At 41.7% G+C, this 18,655-nt stretch overlaps 1 protein-coding gene across 2 annotated transcripts in view; it reads right to left on the reverse strand.

Moving 5' to 3' along the window:
• LOC111952990 (nuclear pore complex protein Nup93) overlaps positions 1-9,898 on the reverse strand; it is a 43,713-nt gene extending 33,815 nt beyond the window's left edge. Inside the window, exons 1-2 of one of the 2 annotated variants that reach the window (XM_023972038.2) lie at positions 9,732-9,898; positions 24-210 (exon numbers count right to left, since the gene is read on the reverse strand). In XM_023972038.2, coding sequence (XP_023827806.1) covers positions 24-202 — 179 coding nt within the window. In that variant the 5' untranslated portion in view covers positions 203-210; positions 9,732-9,898. Of the gene's footprint in view, positions 1-23; positions 211-6,985; positions 7,456-9,731 lie in introns of those variants that run through there. The other variant, XM_070435191.1, reaches the window with a different exon arrangement.
• Positions 9,899-18,655: the final 8,757 nt, after the last annotated feature.

The following is an 18,655-nucleotide window of genomic DNA, read 5'->3' on the forward strand; positions in this document are numbered from 1 at the left end:
CTGATACACAAGAGAGAACATACGCTTTAACATCAGCAGCGTCTTGCGACGTTCGGGTTAAGGTGCGGGAACGTAGCCGCTCTCCAGCCTGCTGGATCTCCTGAAGGTTCCTCTCAACATGGGGAAGCTCAGACACAGCCTCAGTCTCCGCTGCAAGCTGCTCCGCCTGCTGCAGGAGCTCTCCAAAGCCCTCCGCTTCCATGGCAACCACTAGAAGTTAAGGGACAGAATGGCTGGGTTAAAAACCAATGACTACTCTGGATTAAATTACATGCAGTCTTTATGGCTGTATCAGATTGAGTCACATGATAGTGTGTTACAGTGCAGTCGGAAAGTATTCAGACTCCTAGACTTTTTCCACATTATGTTACGTTACAGCCTTATTCTAAAATGGACTAAATAAAAAATGTTCCTAAAAAATCTACACACAATTCCCCATGATGACAAAGTGAAAACAGGTTTTTAGACATTTTTGCATATGTTTTCAAAATAAAAAACAGAAATACATTATTCACATAACTATTCAGCACCTTTGCTATGAGACTAAAAATTGAGCTCAGGTGCATTGGTTTTACAGTGTTCATCCTTGAGATGTTTCTACAACTTGGAGTCCACCTGTGGTAAATTCAATTGATTGGACATGATTTGGAAAGGCACACACCTGTCTATATAAGGTCCCACAGTTGAAAGTGCATGTCAGAGCAAAAACCAAGCCATGAGGTCAAAGGAATTGTCCGTAGAGCTCCGAGACAGGACTGTGTCGAGGCACAGATCTGGGGAAGGGTAACAAAACATTTCCTGCAGCATTGAAGGTCCCCAAAAACAGTGGCTTCCATCATTCTTAAATGGAATAAGTTTGGAACCACCAAGACTCTTTCTAAAGCTTGCCCCCCCCGGCCAAACTGAGCAATTGGGGGAGAAGGGCCTTGGTCAGGGAGGTGACCAAGAACCCAATGGTCACTCTGACAGAGCTCCAGATTTCCTCTGAGGAGGTGGGAGAACCTTTCAGAAGGACAACCATCTCTTCAGTACTTCACCAATCAAGCCTTTATGGTAAAGTGGCTAGACGGAAGCCACTCCTCAGTWAAAAGCACATGACAGCCTGCTTGTAGTTTGCCAAAAGGTACCTAAAGGACTCACAGACCATGAGAAACAAGATTCTCTGGTCTGATGAAACCATGATTGAACTCTTTGGCCTGAATGCCAAGCATCATGTCTGGAGGAAACCTAACACAATCACTACGATGAAGCATATTGGTGGCAGCATCATGCTGTGGGGATGTTTTTCAGCGCTAGGGACTGGGAGTCAGGATCGAGGGAAAGATGAATAGAGCAAAGTACAGAGATGAAAATCTGCTCCAGAGCGCTCAGGACCTCAGACTGGGGCGAAGGTTCACCTTCCAACAGGACAATGACCCTAAGCACACAGCCAAGACAACACGGGAGTGGCTTCGGGACAAGTCTCCGAATGTCCTTGAGTGCCCCAGCCAGAGCCCGGACTTGAACCCAATCTAAAATCTCTGGAGACACCTGAAAATAGCTGCACAGCAATGCTCCCCATCCAACCTGAGAGCTTGAGAGGATCTGCAGAGAAGAATGGGAGACACTCCCCAAATACAGGTATGCTAAACCTGTAGCATCATACCCAAGAAGACTCGAGGCTGTACTTGCTGCCAAAGGTGCTTCGACAAAGTACTGAGTAAAGGTTATGTAAATAGAWWTTTTTTWTTTTTTTATATACATTTGCAAACATTTTTTAAAACCGGTTTTTGCTTTGTCGTTATGAGGTAGTGTGTGTAGATTGATTAAATATTTTTTTCCCCCATCAATTTGAGAATAAGGCTGTAACGTAACAAAATGTGGAAAGAATACTTTCCGAATGCACAGTACGTAATGTCAGTGCATGTATTGTTATTGTCGATTGGATGGTGGTTGCAGCAAATTTAGATACACAATTCATTGGTATATAAAGCCTGAGCCCTTGATCATGACTCTTAGTTCCATTACATTACACAAAAGATCGTGGACGAAGACGTGTTCTGTACGGGGGAGTTTTGTTAAGAGCCCCTACGCTCAAATCTGAACATTAACACACGTCACTTGTGGTACAGTTTTGGAAGCATAAGGACCTTATCTGTCATATAACGAGAAATTATAAAAAATAAAAGTTAAATTGATATACCCCTTGATAGGTTAGTGTTCCCACACGGACATATCTCCATGTTACAAGAGGTGATAATTAGCCATCTTGTATGCTCCAAACACCTCTGTGTAAGCGGAACTCAGGAAGTGTAGTTTCGTCAGATGGATGCTCAATAGCGGTATGGATTGGTGCAAAACTGCTACAGTAAGTGTATTTTTTTTATTTGAAGGATTCTTTCTCTCATTGATAAAAGGGCCATACGCAACAAAGCATCCTTCACTCATGCTGCCAAACATACCCTCGTAAAACTGACCATCCTATCGATCCTTGACTTAGGTGATGTCATTTATAAAATAGCCTCCAACACTCTACTCAGCAAATTGGATGTAGTCTATCACAGTGCCATCCGTTTTGTCACCAAAGCCCCATATACTACCCACCACTGCGACCTGTATGCTCTCGTTGGCTGGCCCTCGCTTCATATTCGTCACCAAACCCACTGGCTCCAGGTCATCTATAAGTCTTTGCTAGATAAAGCCCCGCCTTATCTCAGCTCACTGGTCACCATAGCAGCACCCACCCGTAGCACGCGCTCCAGCGGTATATTTCACTGGTCACCCCCAAAGCCTATTCCCCCTTTGGCTGCCGTTCCTTCCAGTTCTTTGCTGCCAATGACTGGAACGAATTGCAAAAATCACTGAAGCTTGAGTTCTATATCTCCCTCACTAACTTTAAGCATCAGCTGTCAGAGCAGCTTACCGATCATTGCACCTGTACACAGCCCATCTGTAAATAGTCCACCCAACTACCTCATCCCCATATTGTTTTTTTGCTCCTTTGCACCCCAGTATCTCTACTTGCACATTCATCTTCTGCACATCTATCACTCCAGTGTTCATGCTAAATTCAAATTATTTCGCCACTGTGGCCTATTTATTGCCTTACCTCCCTAATGTTACTACATTTGCAAACACTGCATATAGATTTTTCTATTGTGTTATTGATTGTACGTTTGTTTATCCCATGTGTAACTCTGTGTTGTTTGTGTCGCACTGCTTTGCTTTTATCTTGGCCAGGTCGCAGTTGTAAATGAGAACTTGCTCYCAACTGGCTGACCTGGTTAATTTAAAAAAAATATATATATATATATTTTTTTTAAATGTTTCGAAAGCTGTATCGCAAGCGATGATTATTGACGTTTTATAAACGTTAAAACACAGCGTCGGGATTGTAGTTCACATGAGGTCGTCGTGGGCTAAGCTAATGGKTGAAAACTGTAGGAAGGCGGCAGAATGCCGCCTAGAGTTTGAGAGCTAAAACAGCCTGAAACTAATGCCTGCAAAATCATGTAAATGTTCCTTACAACACAGAATTTTTAATTAAATTACACTTGAACTTACTCTACCGCTTGTCTGTGCGGTTTGTCCTTCAGCTGCTTTGAATTTGAGACAAAATATCCACAGGAAATTATTGTTAATCCAACTTTTTAGAGCGCCTGTACCAGGGTTTCCATTGGGAAAATGTGGCCCTGGACAACGTGACCAGGAAGATTTTAATTTACTGGCCCCTTGAGAAATGTAAGCATATGCATTGTGTGCATAACCCATTAGGGCGTCCATCCATGGTGCTCAGAATGACATGAATCACATTTTGACTATGGTAATAAATCTGCAACTCATGTAATGAAGCAGCCAATAACAGGTCATTTTCAAACATTTACCAAAATGCAATTCGCAGGAAAACACCATTCTAAACCTGCACACCTGATAGCGGTTTCATACGTGACAGAGATGAAAATCTGTTAGAAAGAGGGGGATTCTAAAGATGCAACAACCAGGATTGTGCCTTTGGGTTCTGGACAATGAAAGAAAGTTGATATGAGCACCAATAGAACAGGAGAGAAAGGGCATAATGGTGGGTCCAATASGGAAGTAAATGGAAATGAATGTCAACATTATATAAGTTACTCCTGTCTATACGGAAATAAATAAAATATTTCAAAATACTTCACCAGAAAGCATGACTTAGCCACAGAGAAATCGAGGATCATTAACTTCTATAAAAAATGTATGTGGATTGTTTCAAATCACAAGCTCGTAGGCCTATGCTTATTTGGGAAGCCCGCAATTTGGGCAGGGTGCGTGGCAATAGGCCTAGCTGATTGAGTTGCGACTGTCAGTGAAAAGCCTCTAACATGTGTGAAGATGTGTCTTGAGTAAAATGTTGAGACAAGGGGAGGTGTGGCAAAATAGGTGAGTCTCTCTCCAGAATCGCTCAGCTGTCTCCCGCCAATTCTTGCACATTCATTMTTTCTCTGTCCTGATGTCGAGCGAGTTCTGATAATGTTGAGGGAGTGCACGCGCCTGAGCAAGCATAGAAGTACCTTGGCCTGCTGTGCAGAAATGCAGGAAAGTGTTAATTTTTAACATCTATTGTGAATGACAATATATTAAAACTAAAGTTTCTCACAACTATTTGAAAAACTTTCCAACAATCCACCTCTATAATAAACAATCCACGGTGTGACAGAACAATGGAAGTTATAGGCCTACTGCTGCATTGGCCTATACGCTATGAGTTCCTTGAGCTTATTTCTTTAGCCGCCAATGGATCAGTGTATCAATGTTTCCATATGGCAGAGGCTGGTGATCTCATATTAGTTGACTTTAACTTTTAGATTTTCATAATATGAAAAAGGATTTTTATAATTAACCATGTGAAAATGATTGAGAAACAAAAACAATATGAAACTGTTCCACAAAAATATGCATATGAAAATCAACTGGCACGCAGAATGGTAGGATAAATTGTATGTCTCCCCAAACTTGAAACTCATGTACCGCCTTTGAAGAATTGCCTCCAAGTTTCCATGGTAGGATTTTGCCTAAAGGCTACTTTGAAGCAAGGTAAGATGGCTCATAATATGAAAGAAAACATTCAGGTTTCAAAATACATAATGCCTCCAGCTCGCAATGTATAGTGGTGGGTGACACACTGATAGCTTGTTGCCTATGCACTTGAAAGTTGAATGGGATGTGCAGTTCAATTACCAGTTGAGAAATAAAAATGGCTATTTTACAAAACTGTTTAACGCACGATTGCATTTAGAGTTGTTGCGCAATCTCCTTTGCCAATTTAATCCATCCACCTGACAGGTGTAGCATATCAAGAAGCTGATTAAGAAATTTGTACAAACTTAACTACTCTGTCTTGGTTCAGAAGGTGGTGGATGACTTGAATAGATGGATAGATCTGACTCTCACATTATTTGGGAGAATTAGCTGTATTAAGACTAATGTTCTGCCTAAAATGATGTACCTATTTCAGTCTTTACCCATATCCCTACCCAATAGTTTCTTTAACTCCCTTAACAAGACCATAAGACAATTTGTATGGAACAGCAAAACCCCAAGGATGAGCCTGGACAAATTAACGTGGGATTATAGTCTAGGAGGTCTCCGCCTACCAAATTTCAAGATGTATTACTGGGCAGCGCAAATTAGATTCATTTCATGACTATTTGAAACTGAACCAGCCCCTTCTTCGACTTAGATGGAAATGTTTGCTCTTAAATGTAGAGGTTGGGAGTAGAGGTCGACCGATTATGATTTTTCATAAGGAGGACCAAAAAAAGCTGATACCGATAAAAAAAWAWATATATATATTCAATTTTTTATTTTATCGGTATCAGCTTTTTTAAACTTAATATAATACATAAAAAACATTTAGTCTCAAATAAATAATGAAACATGTTCAATTTGGTTTAAATAATGCAAAAACACAGTGTTGGAGAAGAAAGTAAAAGTGCAATGTGTGCCATGTAAAAGAGCTCAAGTTTAAGTGCCTTGCTCAGAACATGAGAACATATGAAAGCTGGTGGTTCCTTTTAACATGAGTCTTCAATATTCCCAGGTAAGAAGTTTTAGGTTGTAGTTATTATAGGAATTATAGGACTATTTCTCTCTATACCATTTGTATTTCATATACCTTTGACTATTGGATGTTCTTAWAGGCACCTTAGTATTGCCAGACTAATTTCGGGAGTTGATAGGCTTGAAGTCATAAACAGCGCTGTGCATCCCAGCATTGCTAAGAGCTGCTGTTTGAATGAACACTTACGAGCCTGCTGCTGCCTACCACCGCTCAGTCAGACTGCTCTATCAAATCATATACTTAATTATAATATAATAATCACACAGAAATACGAGCCTTAGGTCATTAATATGGTCAAATCCGGAAACTATCATTTCGAAAACAAAACGTTTATTCTTTCAGTGAAATACGGAACCGTTCCATATTTTATCGAACGGGTGGCAACACTAAGTCTAAATATTACTGTAACATTGCACAACCTTCAATGTAATGTCATAGTTATGTAAAATTCTGGAAAATTAATTACGGCCTTTGTTAGGAATAAATGGCCTTTCAACAGCTCGCAACGAACCAGGTGGCCCAAACTGCTGCACATACCCTGACTCTGCTTGCACCAGTTAATATTGCCTAACATGAATTTCTTTTAACTACATGTGCATGTTTAAAAATACATAATTGTGTATTGATTTTAAGAAAGGAATTAATGTTTATGGTTTGGTACATTATTGCAACGATTGTGCTTTTTTCGCAAATGCGCTTTTGTTAAATCATCAAGTTAAAGTAGGCTATGATTCGATGATAAATTAACAGGCACCACATTGATTACATTTACATTACATTTAAGTCATATATGCAACGCAGAACAAGCTAGTTAACCTAGTAATATCATCAACCATGTGTAGTTCACTAGTGATTGTGAAGATTGATTGTTTTTTTAGAAGATAAGTTTAATGCTAGCTAGCAACTTACCTTGGCTCCTTGCAGCCACAAGGTCATTTTGATGCTGCACTCGCGTAACAGGTGGACAGCCTGCCACACAGTCTCCTCGTGGATTGCAATGTAATCGGCCATAATCGCCGTCCAAAAAGGAAGATTACCGATTGTTATGAAAACTTGAATCGGCCCTAATTTAACGGCCATGCCGCTTAATCGGTTGACCTCTAGTTGGGGGTAATATTATGTACAAGTGGAACCCCAAGACTATATCAACAAATATTGACAYTCCCTGTACCATCAATTTAGTAAGATCGTGGTATGAAATTCATAAGTTATTCGGTTTGAAACAAGACTTGTCACCCAAAACACCCCGGTGGCAAAACAGACTCCTGCTAATGATCTTGGATAGCAACATGTTTCAACAGTAGCATGAGATGGGAATAACGGATTTAGAACATTGTTATATAAATGGGGTACTTATGTGATTTGAGCAACTAAAAGAAATACCAGTTATCCAATAAATTTATTTTGTTATTTACAGTTAAGAAACTTTCTCAGATGACTTTACCAAACCTATCAAGAATAGAACAACTACTCCATGATAACAATGACACATATATATTTATATCCAGAGTGTACTCATTGCTATTGCAACAATGCCCAAAACTAGATGTACATAGGTCGAGAGAGCGATGGGAATCCAATTTGAATACTACAATTGATGAGGGTCTATGGTCGGACTTATGCCAAGATAGTGTGTGAGCGACCATCAAATCTAGACTTATACATTTCAACTTCCTCTACCAACTCTGACACCTCAGAGGTTACATAGATATAACCCTGAAATATCAGAAATGTGTTTTAGATGTGGAAAAATAGAAGGCACTTTTTTTGCATTATACTTGGCAGTGTACTAAATTACAAGTCTTCTGGCATGATGTTTGTGACACCCTGGCCTTTATTATGGAGGTCCCTTTCCCACTTGACCCTGAAATATGCATTCTGGGTAACTTCACAAATGTAATTTTGAGGAATAACTTCAAAATCAAATTTACAGAAAATCACCCTTGCAAGAAAATGTGCTGCATTGACATGAAAATCGGATTCTCCTCTCCCAATTACAAGATGGCTCTCTGAAATGAGTAGGTGTATTTCTATGGAGAAGATTACCTATGCTTTAAGAAATAAATTCAACCACTTTGCAACCCTTCCTGGACTATATGGAAACACTTCCATTGAGGTTGGTGGATGTGAGCTTGAAGATCAATGTAGCTATTGTCTCTCTGTAATGTACTGTTTGTATTGCTTTGTGCATATGTTGGTATCTCTTGTAATTTGTCTTATTTAGTCATTAGCATTATTACTATTCCAATTTAACTCATTATTTGTATTTTGCCATTTTAATGTATTTTTTGGGGGGGTGTTGATTTACCTTTTGTCGTAGTACTTACTCTAGCTGTGTTGTTTTGTTGTGGAATCATACAAATATATATATTTTTTTTTTTTAAGTGTATTTTGTTGCGTTCATTTCCAGTCAAACTATACAGCACAAGTCTCAAAGAAGTCGAACAAACGACACATTATTGTGGCTGCAGCAGAAATGTTTTGGGGACTCAAGGATTTTACATCGGAAGACTTGCAAGAGATACTGGCGGCGGAAAACCCGCCCTCCCAGGTTCCCCTGGAGTCTGTGTAGGATTCAGATCTGTTTTATTTATTTTTAACAGAAAAGTTGTTGGATTTATTTTTTGGTAGTTCAGTTTTTGGGGGACTCGTGTTTCCATCCCGCATAGTAGGTTGCGGGATGCACATTAAATTGTGGGGATCGCCAATATCATAGAAGATGATGATTTTGCACGTGCCAGAAATTTATACTGCAGTACCAGTGCTTGAAAAAGTCGGTTAAACAATACTTTCCTGTGGACATTTTGTCTCAAATTTCGACCATCTGAAGTACCAACACCACGGACAACCGGTAGAGTAAGTTCAAATGTAATTTTATTAAACATTCTGGCTTGTAAGTAACATTTACACGATTTTGCAGTCATTAGTTTCATGCTGTAAATACCAATTAATTGTGTATTACAGCAAAATGTAACCTGATTGTTCGGTTGAGCGTCGTGTGTATCTTTCGAAACGTACATTTTGTAAATAACATGTTAAATGTGTTGTCGAGGTGGACTGGTCAGTGTTTATTATTCTGCCATATCATGTGAAATGTCATTTGTCTGTTTGGAGCCTTTTGCTCTGTTGTCCACAATGTCGGCGTAAATAACTTGACGTTGCTACTACATAGGTTTTCACCTAGTTGTGACTTTTCTGCGAACTACCTGCATTGGTTATTACTGCATTGTCGGAACTAGAAGCACAAGCATTTCGCTACACTCGCATTAACATCTGCTAACCATGTGTATGTGACTAATAAAATTTGATTTGATTTGATTTGATCAAGACGCATGCAGCCACGCAATGACAGCTGAATCGAAACCAGCGCGCGCATGCCCCCTTGGCACGATGAGCAACTAGGCTAACTAGCGTGGAAAGCCTAGAATAACTGATTTTGATATGACTGCCCACAACAACATCGGGAGTCTGTGTATTAGACTCCCGATATTATGTCCCAAAGCTAACAACACTAATACGAATTACACATTTAAGAATCAGTTCGTTTACAGGTACAAAGCAAGCTAGCACTTTAGCAAGCTAACTATAGCTAAGCTAGTGGCATGCAACGGCAGGTTCATAACTAGTTGTAACGCGTATTAGCTGGGTAACTTACATGAATCCTAGATAGCAAATTAGCCTTTCCCTTGTTCCACAAATAGTAGTTATGACAGTTGTTTTCACTCTTTTGCGCTTATCTCATTTGTTTTCCAGTCGGACATAAATTTTACCCCGGCACTTCTGAGGTCTAGCCTGATTGGATGAGGCCTCGTTTTATTCTTCTTCGATGAGGTTTAATAGCGGTTCCAATAAATGTTGTAATACCGCCACCTACTAGACTGGAGTATAAATCCCTTATACTTTGCTTGAAAGAACTACATGACAAATAAACAAATACCCTACGATCTAACAGTAAACTCACAAAAAAATATATTTWAAAAAACCCATCCCACTATTAATGTATTTAGTCCTACTTCAGGCCAACACCCTGCAACTCTGCAGTATTTTGTTTGTTTATGTACTATTTTTTACGTTATTGGCTCAGGAATTGTTTTGTGTCATTACATACAGCCAGGAAGATAACCCACCAGAACTTCCAGCATTACGACTAGGATTACGACTTCCCTGGAGTGGATCCTTTGTTTGCTCTCCCCAGAACAATTGAACTTATTCCAGAGGCTGACCCAAAACAACGCCGGCGGAGAAGAGGTACTCGAGACGTTCTTCTGGTCCGACTTAGGAAGCGTGCACACCACCCACCGCTCCCGAGTATTTTACTCACTAATGTCCAATCTCTGGATAATAAAATTGATGAGCTCAAGGTGAGAGTTGCTTTTCAGAGAGACACAGGGACGTATTGTTATACAATCGATAACTCTCTGCTGTCTACGGCTAACATGCTCTCCGGAGATTAATCATCCTGTTCTTGACTCTGTATAAGTTCCTCCAAGTTCGGTGTTCTCAGTACACTCGCGCCACACCAGGTAACAAATTATTTAATTCTGGTCACGATAGGGTGGGCCTGGTATTATTGTGGGTATTGATGATGACTTGACTTTCTATTGCTGTCGTCTATACCTATTCAACTAATACTTTTCTTCATGATAGGTAGATGAAAAAACCAAAGGAGTTTGCAGCACTGTAAGTCGTTTATGGGAAAGCTAGTAAGGGGTGGCCTATAAAATACATCCCTTCCGGGACTTCCCAGCGGATACCACACAAACGGCCCCTCAAAGAATTTCACTGTCATTTATGCAAACCACATACAGTGGGGCAAAAAGAGTATTTAGTCAGCCACCAATTGTGCAGTTCTACCACTTAAAAAGATGAGAGAGGCCATGTAATTTTCATCATAGGTACCTTCAAACCATGACAGACAAAATGAGAAAAAAAAAATCCACAAATCACATTGTAGGATTTTTATGAATTTTATTTGCAAATTATGGTGGAAAATAAGTATTTGTCACCTACAAACAAGCAAGATTTCTGGCTCTCACAGACCTGTAACTTCTTCTTTAAGAGGCTCCTCTGTCCTCCACTCGTTACCTGTATTAATGGCACCTGTTTGAACTTGTTATCAGTATTAAGACACCTGTCCACAACCTCAAACAGTCACACACTCCAAACTCCACTATGGCCAGACCAAAGAGCTGTCAAAGACACCAGAAACAAAAATTTGTAGACCTGCACCAGGCTGGGAAGACTAAATCTCAATAGGTAAGCAGCTTGGTTTGAAGAAATCAAACTGTGGGTGAAATTATTAGGAAATGGAAGACATACAAGACCACTGATAATTTCCCTCGATCTGGCGCTCCACGCAAGATCTCACCCCGTGGGTCAAAATGATCACAAGAACGGTGAGCAAAAATCCCAGAACCACACGGGGGAACTAGTGAATGACCTGCAGAGAGCTGGGACCAAAGTAAGTGAATGCACCAATTTGTAAGTCGCTCTGGATAAGAGCGTCTGCTAAATGACTTAAATGTAAATGTAACAAAGCCTACCATCAGTAACACACTACGCCGCCAGGGACTCAAATCCTGCAGTGCCAGACGGTCCCCCTGCTTAAGCCAGTACATTGTCCAGGCCCGTCTTGAAGTTTGCTAGAGAGCATTTGTGATGATCCAGAAGAAGATTGGGAGAATGTCATATGGTCAGATGAAACCAAATATAGAACTTTTTGGTAAAAACTCAACTCGTCGTGTTTGGAGGACAAAGAATGCTGAGTTGCATCCAAAGAACACCATACCTACGTGTGAAGCATGGGGGTGGAAACATCATTGCTTTGGGGCTGTTTTTCTGCATAGGGACGCAGGACGACTGATCCGTGTAAAGGTCAGAATGAATGGGGCCACGTATCGTGAGATTTTGAGTGAAAACCTCTCTTCCATCAGAAGGGCATTTGAAGATGAAACGTGGCTGGGTCTTTCAGCATGACAATGATCCAACACACTGCGTTCCCGGCAACGAAGGAGTGGCTTCGTATGAAGCATTTCAAGGTCCTGGAGTGGCCTAGCCAGTCTCCAAAGAGTCTCATATTCTCAACCCCTCGGTTATGAAAATCTTTGGAGGTGAGTTGAATAGTCGTTGTTGTCCTTAAAAAAATTGGTGTTAATTTAAAAGTACAGCAACAGCCCCAAAACATCACTGCTCTAGAGGAGATCTGCATGGAGGAATTGGCCAAAATACCAGCAACAGTGTGTGAAAACCTTGTGAAGACTTACAGAAAACATTTGACCTCTGTCATTGTCAACAAAGGGTATATAACAAAGTTATTGAGATAAACTTTTGTTATTGACCAAATACTTATTTTCCACCATAATTTGCAAATAAATTCATTAAAAATCCTACAATGTGATTTTATGGATTTTTTTTCTTTCTCATTTTGTCTGTCATAGTTGAAGTGTACCTATGATGAAAATTACAGGCCTCTCTCATCTTTTAAGTGGGAGAACTTGCACAATTGGTGGCTGACTAAATACTTTTTTGCCCCACTGTATCATGAGGCTGCATTTATTGTAGCTGGGGATTTTAACAAAGCAAATTTGAGGAAAAGGCTCCCGAAATTCTATCAACATATTGATTGTTGTACTCGCGCTGCTAGAACCCTCGACCATTGCTATACCACCTTCCAGAATGCATATACGGCCCTCCATTCAGCAAATCGGACCACGATTCCATCTTGCTCCTCCCCTCCTATAGGCAGACACTCAAACAGGAAGCACCCGTGGTGAGGACTATTTCAACACTGGTCTGACCAATCGGAATCCATGCTTCAAGAATGTTTTGATCACGTGGACTGGGATATGTTCAGAGTAGCTTCAGAAAATAATATTGACACATATACCGATACTGTGAATGAGTTTATCAGGAAGTGCATAGGAGATGTTGTACCCACTGTGACTATTAAAACCTACCCCACCCAGAAACCGTGGATAGATGGGAGCATTCGCGCAAAACTGAAAACGCGAACCACCACATTTAACCAGGGCAAGAAGACTGGGGCGGCAGGTAGCCTAGTGGTTAGAGCGTTGGGCCAGTAACCGAAAGGTTGATAGATCGAATCCCCGAGCTGACAAGGTAAAGATCTGTCGTTCTGCCCCTGAACAAGGCAGTTAACCCACTGTTCCTAGGCCGTCATTGTAAGTAAGAATTTGTTCTTAACTGACTTGCCTAGTTAAATAAAGGTTAGAAAATAAATATAAAATATGGAAGAATACAAACAGTATAGTTATTCCCTCCGCAAAGCAATCAAGCAGGCTAAACATCGGTATAGGGACAAAGTTGAGTCTCAGTTCAATGGCTCAGACACAAGACGTATGTGGCAGGGTCTACAGACAATCATGGATTATAAAAGGAAAACCAGCCATGTCGCGGACACCGTCTTGCTCACGGACAGGCTGAACACCTTCTTCGCTCGTTTTGAGGATAATACAGTGCCACCGACGCGGCCTGCTATCAAGGACTTCTCCGTGACCGACGTAAGACATTTAAGTGTGTTAACCCTCGCAAGGCTGCCAGCCCTGATGGTATCTCTAGCTGCGTCCTCAGAGCATGCGCAGGCTGGCTGGTGTGTTCACAGATATATTCAATCTCTCCCTATCCCAGTCTGTTGTCCCCACATGCTTCAAGATGGCCACCATTGTCCCTATACCTAAGAAAGCAAATGTAATTGAACTAAATGACTATCGCCCCATAGCACTCAACTCTATCATCATGAAGTGCTTTGAGAGACTAGTCAAGGATCATATCACCTCCACCTTACCTGCCACCCTAGACCCACTTCAATTTGCTTACCGCCCCAATAGATCCACAGACAATGCAATCGCCACCACACTGCACACTGCCCTGTCCCATCTGAACAAGAGGGGGTTATGTAAGACTATAGCTCAGCATTGACTATAGCTCAGCATTCAACACCATAGTACCCTCCAAGCTCATCATCAAGCTCGAGACCCTGGGTCTGCACCCCGCCCTGTGCAACTGGGTCCTGGACTTCCTGACGGGTCTCCCCCAGGTGGTGAAGGTAGGAAACACCTCTTCGCTGATCCTCAACACTGGGGCCCCACAAGGGTGCGTGCTCAGCTCCTCCTGTACTCCCTGTTCCCCATGACTGTGTGGCCAAGGACGCTTACAACACAATCATCACGTTTGCAGACGACACAACAGTAGTAGGCTTGATTACCAACAACGATGAGACAGCCTACAGGGAGGAGGTGAGGGCTCTGGGAGTGTGGTGCCAGGAAAATAACCTCTCACTCAACATCAAGAAAACTAAAGAGATGATCATGGACTTCAGGAAACAGCAGAGGGAGCACCACCCTATCCACATCGATGGGACCGCAGTGGAGAAGGTGGAAGCTTCAAGTTCCTCGGCGTACACATCACTGACAAACTGAAATGGTCCACCCACACAGACCATGTGGTGAAGAAGGCTAAATCTCAGGAGTCTAAAGAAATTTGTCTTAACACCTAAAACCCTCACAAACTTTTACAGATGCACAATTGAGAGCATCCTGTCAGGCTGTATCACTGCCTGGTAGGGCAACTGCACCGCCCATAACCACAAAGCTCTCCAGAGGGTGCTGCGGTCTGCCCAACGCATCACTGAGGGCAAACTTCCCACCCTCCTGGACACCTACAGCACCCGATGCCATAGGAAGGCCAAAAAGATCATCAAGGACATCAACCACCCGAGCCATTGCCTGTTCACCCCGCTATCATCCAGAAGGCGAGGTCAGTACAGGTGCATCAAAGCTGGGACCGAGAGAGTAAAAAACAGCTTCTTCCTCAAGGCCATCCGACTGCTAAACAGCCATCATTAGTACATCAGAGGCGGCTGCCTGTAGACAGATTAGGAATCACTGATCACTTTTAGAAATGGATCACTAGCCACTTTAATGTTCCGTATCTAGGATTACTCATCTCATATGTATAAACTGCACTCCACACTATTATACAGTATCTTAGTCACTTTTACATTGTGTTTACATATTGCATTACCCAATTCATATGTGTAACCTATGTAAAATGGCTAGCTAGTTAGCGGTGTGCGCGCTGATAGCGTTTCCATCGGTGACATCAGTCACTCTGAGACCTTGAAGTAGTTGTTCCCCTTGCTCTGCAAGGGCCGCGGCTTTTGTGGAGCGATTGGTAATGATGCTTRGTGGGTGTCAGTTGTGTGCAGAGGGTCCCTGGGTCGAGCCCAGGTAGGGGCGAGGAGAGGGAGGGAAGCTATGCTGTTACATATGTATATAGTGTATTCTATACTACACCACTGTAGTATATTAAACAGCCATCTCCAGCACATCAGAGGCTGCTGCCTATAGACATAGATTAGGAATCACTAGCCACTTTAAGTTAATTAAACACTAGGCACTTTAATAATGTCTCCTATCTTGCATTACTCATCTCATGTGTAAACTGTACTCTATACTATTCTATGGTATCTTAGTCACTTTACTTGTTTGTAAATATTGCATCACCCATCTCATATGTATATACTGTACTCTATACTATGCCATTGAGTCTTAGTCCAATGCCGCTCTGACATATACAGTGCTGTGAAAAAGTATTTGCCCCCTTCCTGATTTCGTTTTTTTTTTTTTGCACGTCACACTTAAATGTCTCAGATCAAACATTTTAATATTACACAAAGATAACCCAAGTAAACACAAAATGCAGTTAAGTGATAATTTTATTTAAGGGGAAACAGCTATCCGAACCATCATGGCCCTATGTGACAAAGTAATTTCCCCCCTTGTTAAATCATGAATTTACTGTGGTTAATCACATTTTTTGGAAAGCTGAGTTCAATTTCCCTAGCCACACCCAGGCCTGATTACTGCCAGACCTGTTGAATCAAATAATCACTTAAATAGAACCTGTCTGACAAAGTGAAGTAGGCCAAAATATCTCAAAAAGCAAGACATCATGCCGCAATCCAAAGAAATTCAGGAACAGATGAGAAGCAAATAATTGACATCTATCAGTCTGGAAAGGGTTACAAAGCCATTTCTAAAGCTTTGGGACTCCAGCGAACCACGGTGAGAGCCATTATCCACAAATGGAGAAAATTTGGTACAGTGGTGAACCTTCCCAGGAGTGGCCGGCCTACCAAAATTACCCCAAGAGCGCAGCGACGACTCWTCCAAGAGGTCACAAAAGAACCCACAACAACATCTAAAGAACGGCAGGCCTCACTTATGGTCAGTGTTCATGACTCAACCATAAGAAAGAGACTGGGCAAAAATGGCATCCATGGCAGAGTTCCAAGGCGAAAACCACTGCTGACCAAAAAGAACAAAGGCTCGTCTCACTTTTGGCAAAAAACATCTTGATGATCCCCAAGACTTTTGGGAAAATATTCTGTGGACTGACGAGACAAAAGTTTAACTTTTTGGAAGGTTTGCGTCTCGTTACATCTGGCGTAACATTAACACAGCATTTCAGAAAAAGAACATACCAACAGTCAAATAGGGTGGTGGTAGTGTGATGGTCTGGGGCTGCTTTGTTGCATCAGGACCTGGACGACTTGCTGTGATTGATGGAACCATGAATTCTGCTCTCTATCAAAAAATCCTGAAGGAGAAAGTCCGGCCATCTGTTCGTGACCTCAAGCGCACTTGGGTTCTGCAGCAGGACAATGATCCACAACACGCCAGCAAGTCCACCTCTGAATGGCTTTAAAAAAAACAAATGAAGGTTTGAGTGGCCTAGTCAAAGTCCGGACTTGAATCTGATTGAGATGCTGTGGTGTGACCTTAAAGGCGGTTCATGCTCAAAAACCCTCCAATGTGGCTGAATTAAAACAATTCTGCAAAGAGTGGGCCAAAATTCCTCCACAGCGATGTGAAAGACTCATTGCCAGTAATCGCAAATGCTTGATTGCAGTTGTTGCTGCTGAGGGTGGCACAATGAGTTAAGTTTAGGGGGCAATTACTTTTTCACATAGGGCCATGAAGGTTCAGATAGCATTTTTCCCTTAATAAATTCACTTAAACTGCATTTTGTGTTTACTTGGGTTATCTTTGTGTAATATTTACATTTGTTTGATCTGAAACATTTAAGTGTGACAAATGTACAAAAGAAATTGAAATCAGGAAGGGGGCAAATACTTTTTCACTGCACGTATATATGTATAGGGGCGGCAGGTAGCCTAGTGTTTAGAGAGTTGGATCTAGCAAACGATCTAGCAAACGATTGCTAGATCGAATCCCCGAGCTGACGAGGTAAAAATCTGTCGTTCTGCCCCTGAACAAGACAGTTAYCCCACTGTTCCTAGGCCGTCATTGTGAATAAAAACTTGTTCTCAACTGACTTGCGTAGTTAAAGGTTAAATACAATAAATATATTCTTAATCCATTCCTTAGATGTACGTGTATTTTGGGTATATGTTGTGAAACTGTTAGATCTTACTGGTTAGATATTACTGCCCTGTCGGAGCTTGACGCACAAGCATTTCGTTACACCCGCAATAACATCTGCTAAACACGTATGTGACCAATAAAATTTGATTTGAAAGGATGGGACACTACCACTTAACACATCCTGTAATTCTGACGTCAAGAGCTTGCACACCAAAATACCTCTGCAGCTGCCACCACAACCTCAATTTTCTGCACCTTATGTTCCATCCCTGCAGTACAATTGATAACCATTGCTATAAATCTAATCTTACTGAAACATCACTTGTCCTATCGCTCTGTACTGGTACAGATCTACTACACACCACTCCTCTCAGGATCCCTCCCCCTTGACCCATCTTCCTCAGCATATGACAACTTCTGCACTACTCTAACCCTGGAAACCTCAACCTGCCTCTCACCGGACATTTCYGATCCCCATTTCCCCACCCCTACAATTAACACCTACCACTCCTTTCCCCAATGCTACACATTTGTCTCCCCTTAAGCACACTTCTGCCACATGCCCATAAGCTTGACACCTGTAACGTAATGTATTCGGCGCAAAAGCTCGTACAGGATAACATTCTAACATCATGTTGTCGGGCAAAGACTCAATATCAAAACGCAAAAGAACAGAACTCGTTTCACGTCGCACCAAACACCGGGAATCTTCCCTTCGGTTGGTTAACTTTCACAGCTACTCCAGTAATCACTCCTTTCAATGGCGCACCTTTCTTGAAACAATTCATATCTCTTGCACCCATTTGGAGCGCCTGCTCCTTCTGACCAGCAGAAACAATCACAAGACCACTTCTGGTTACCCACACCAAATCATAGCACCAAACGCTTTACACCCACACTGAAACCACAAATAGATCAGCCCAAGGGTAAGGGTCCACTTATTCAACAAAAAAAAACATCCTGACCTGAGATCACCTCCAATACTTCCATTTCACACTTTCTACAATTCTTTAACAAACCCTCTCCCCCATTTAACTGACTCAAGCTCACCCCCTTCCGACCTACCTCACCCTCCGTATTTTAGGTATACATCTCCTTATACGCCACTTGACATCTTGTTCTTGCAGTCAAGGACACCATTTACCTGGCTGTCACAGTCAGCACAAACCCC

This window comes from Salvelinus sp. IW2-2015, linkage group LG26 (assembly GCF_002910315.2).
Source record: "Salvelinus sp. IW2-2015 linkage group LG26, ASM291031v2, whole genome shotgun sequence".
In the NCBI taxonomy this organism is placed as follows: Eukaryota; Metazoa; Chordata; class Actinopteri; order Salmoniformes; family Salmonidae; genus Salvelinus; species Salvelinus sp. IW2-2015.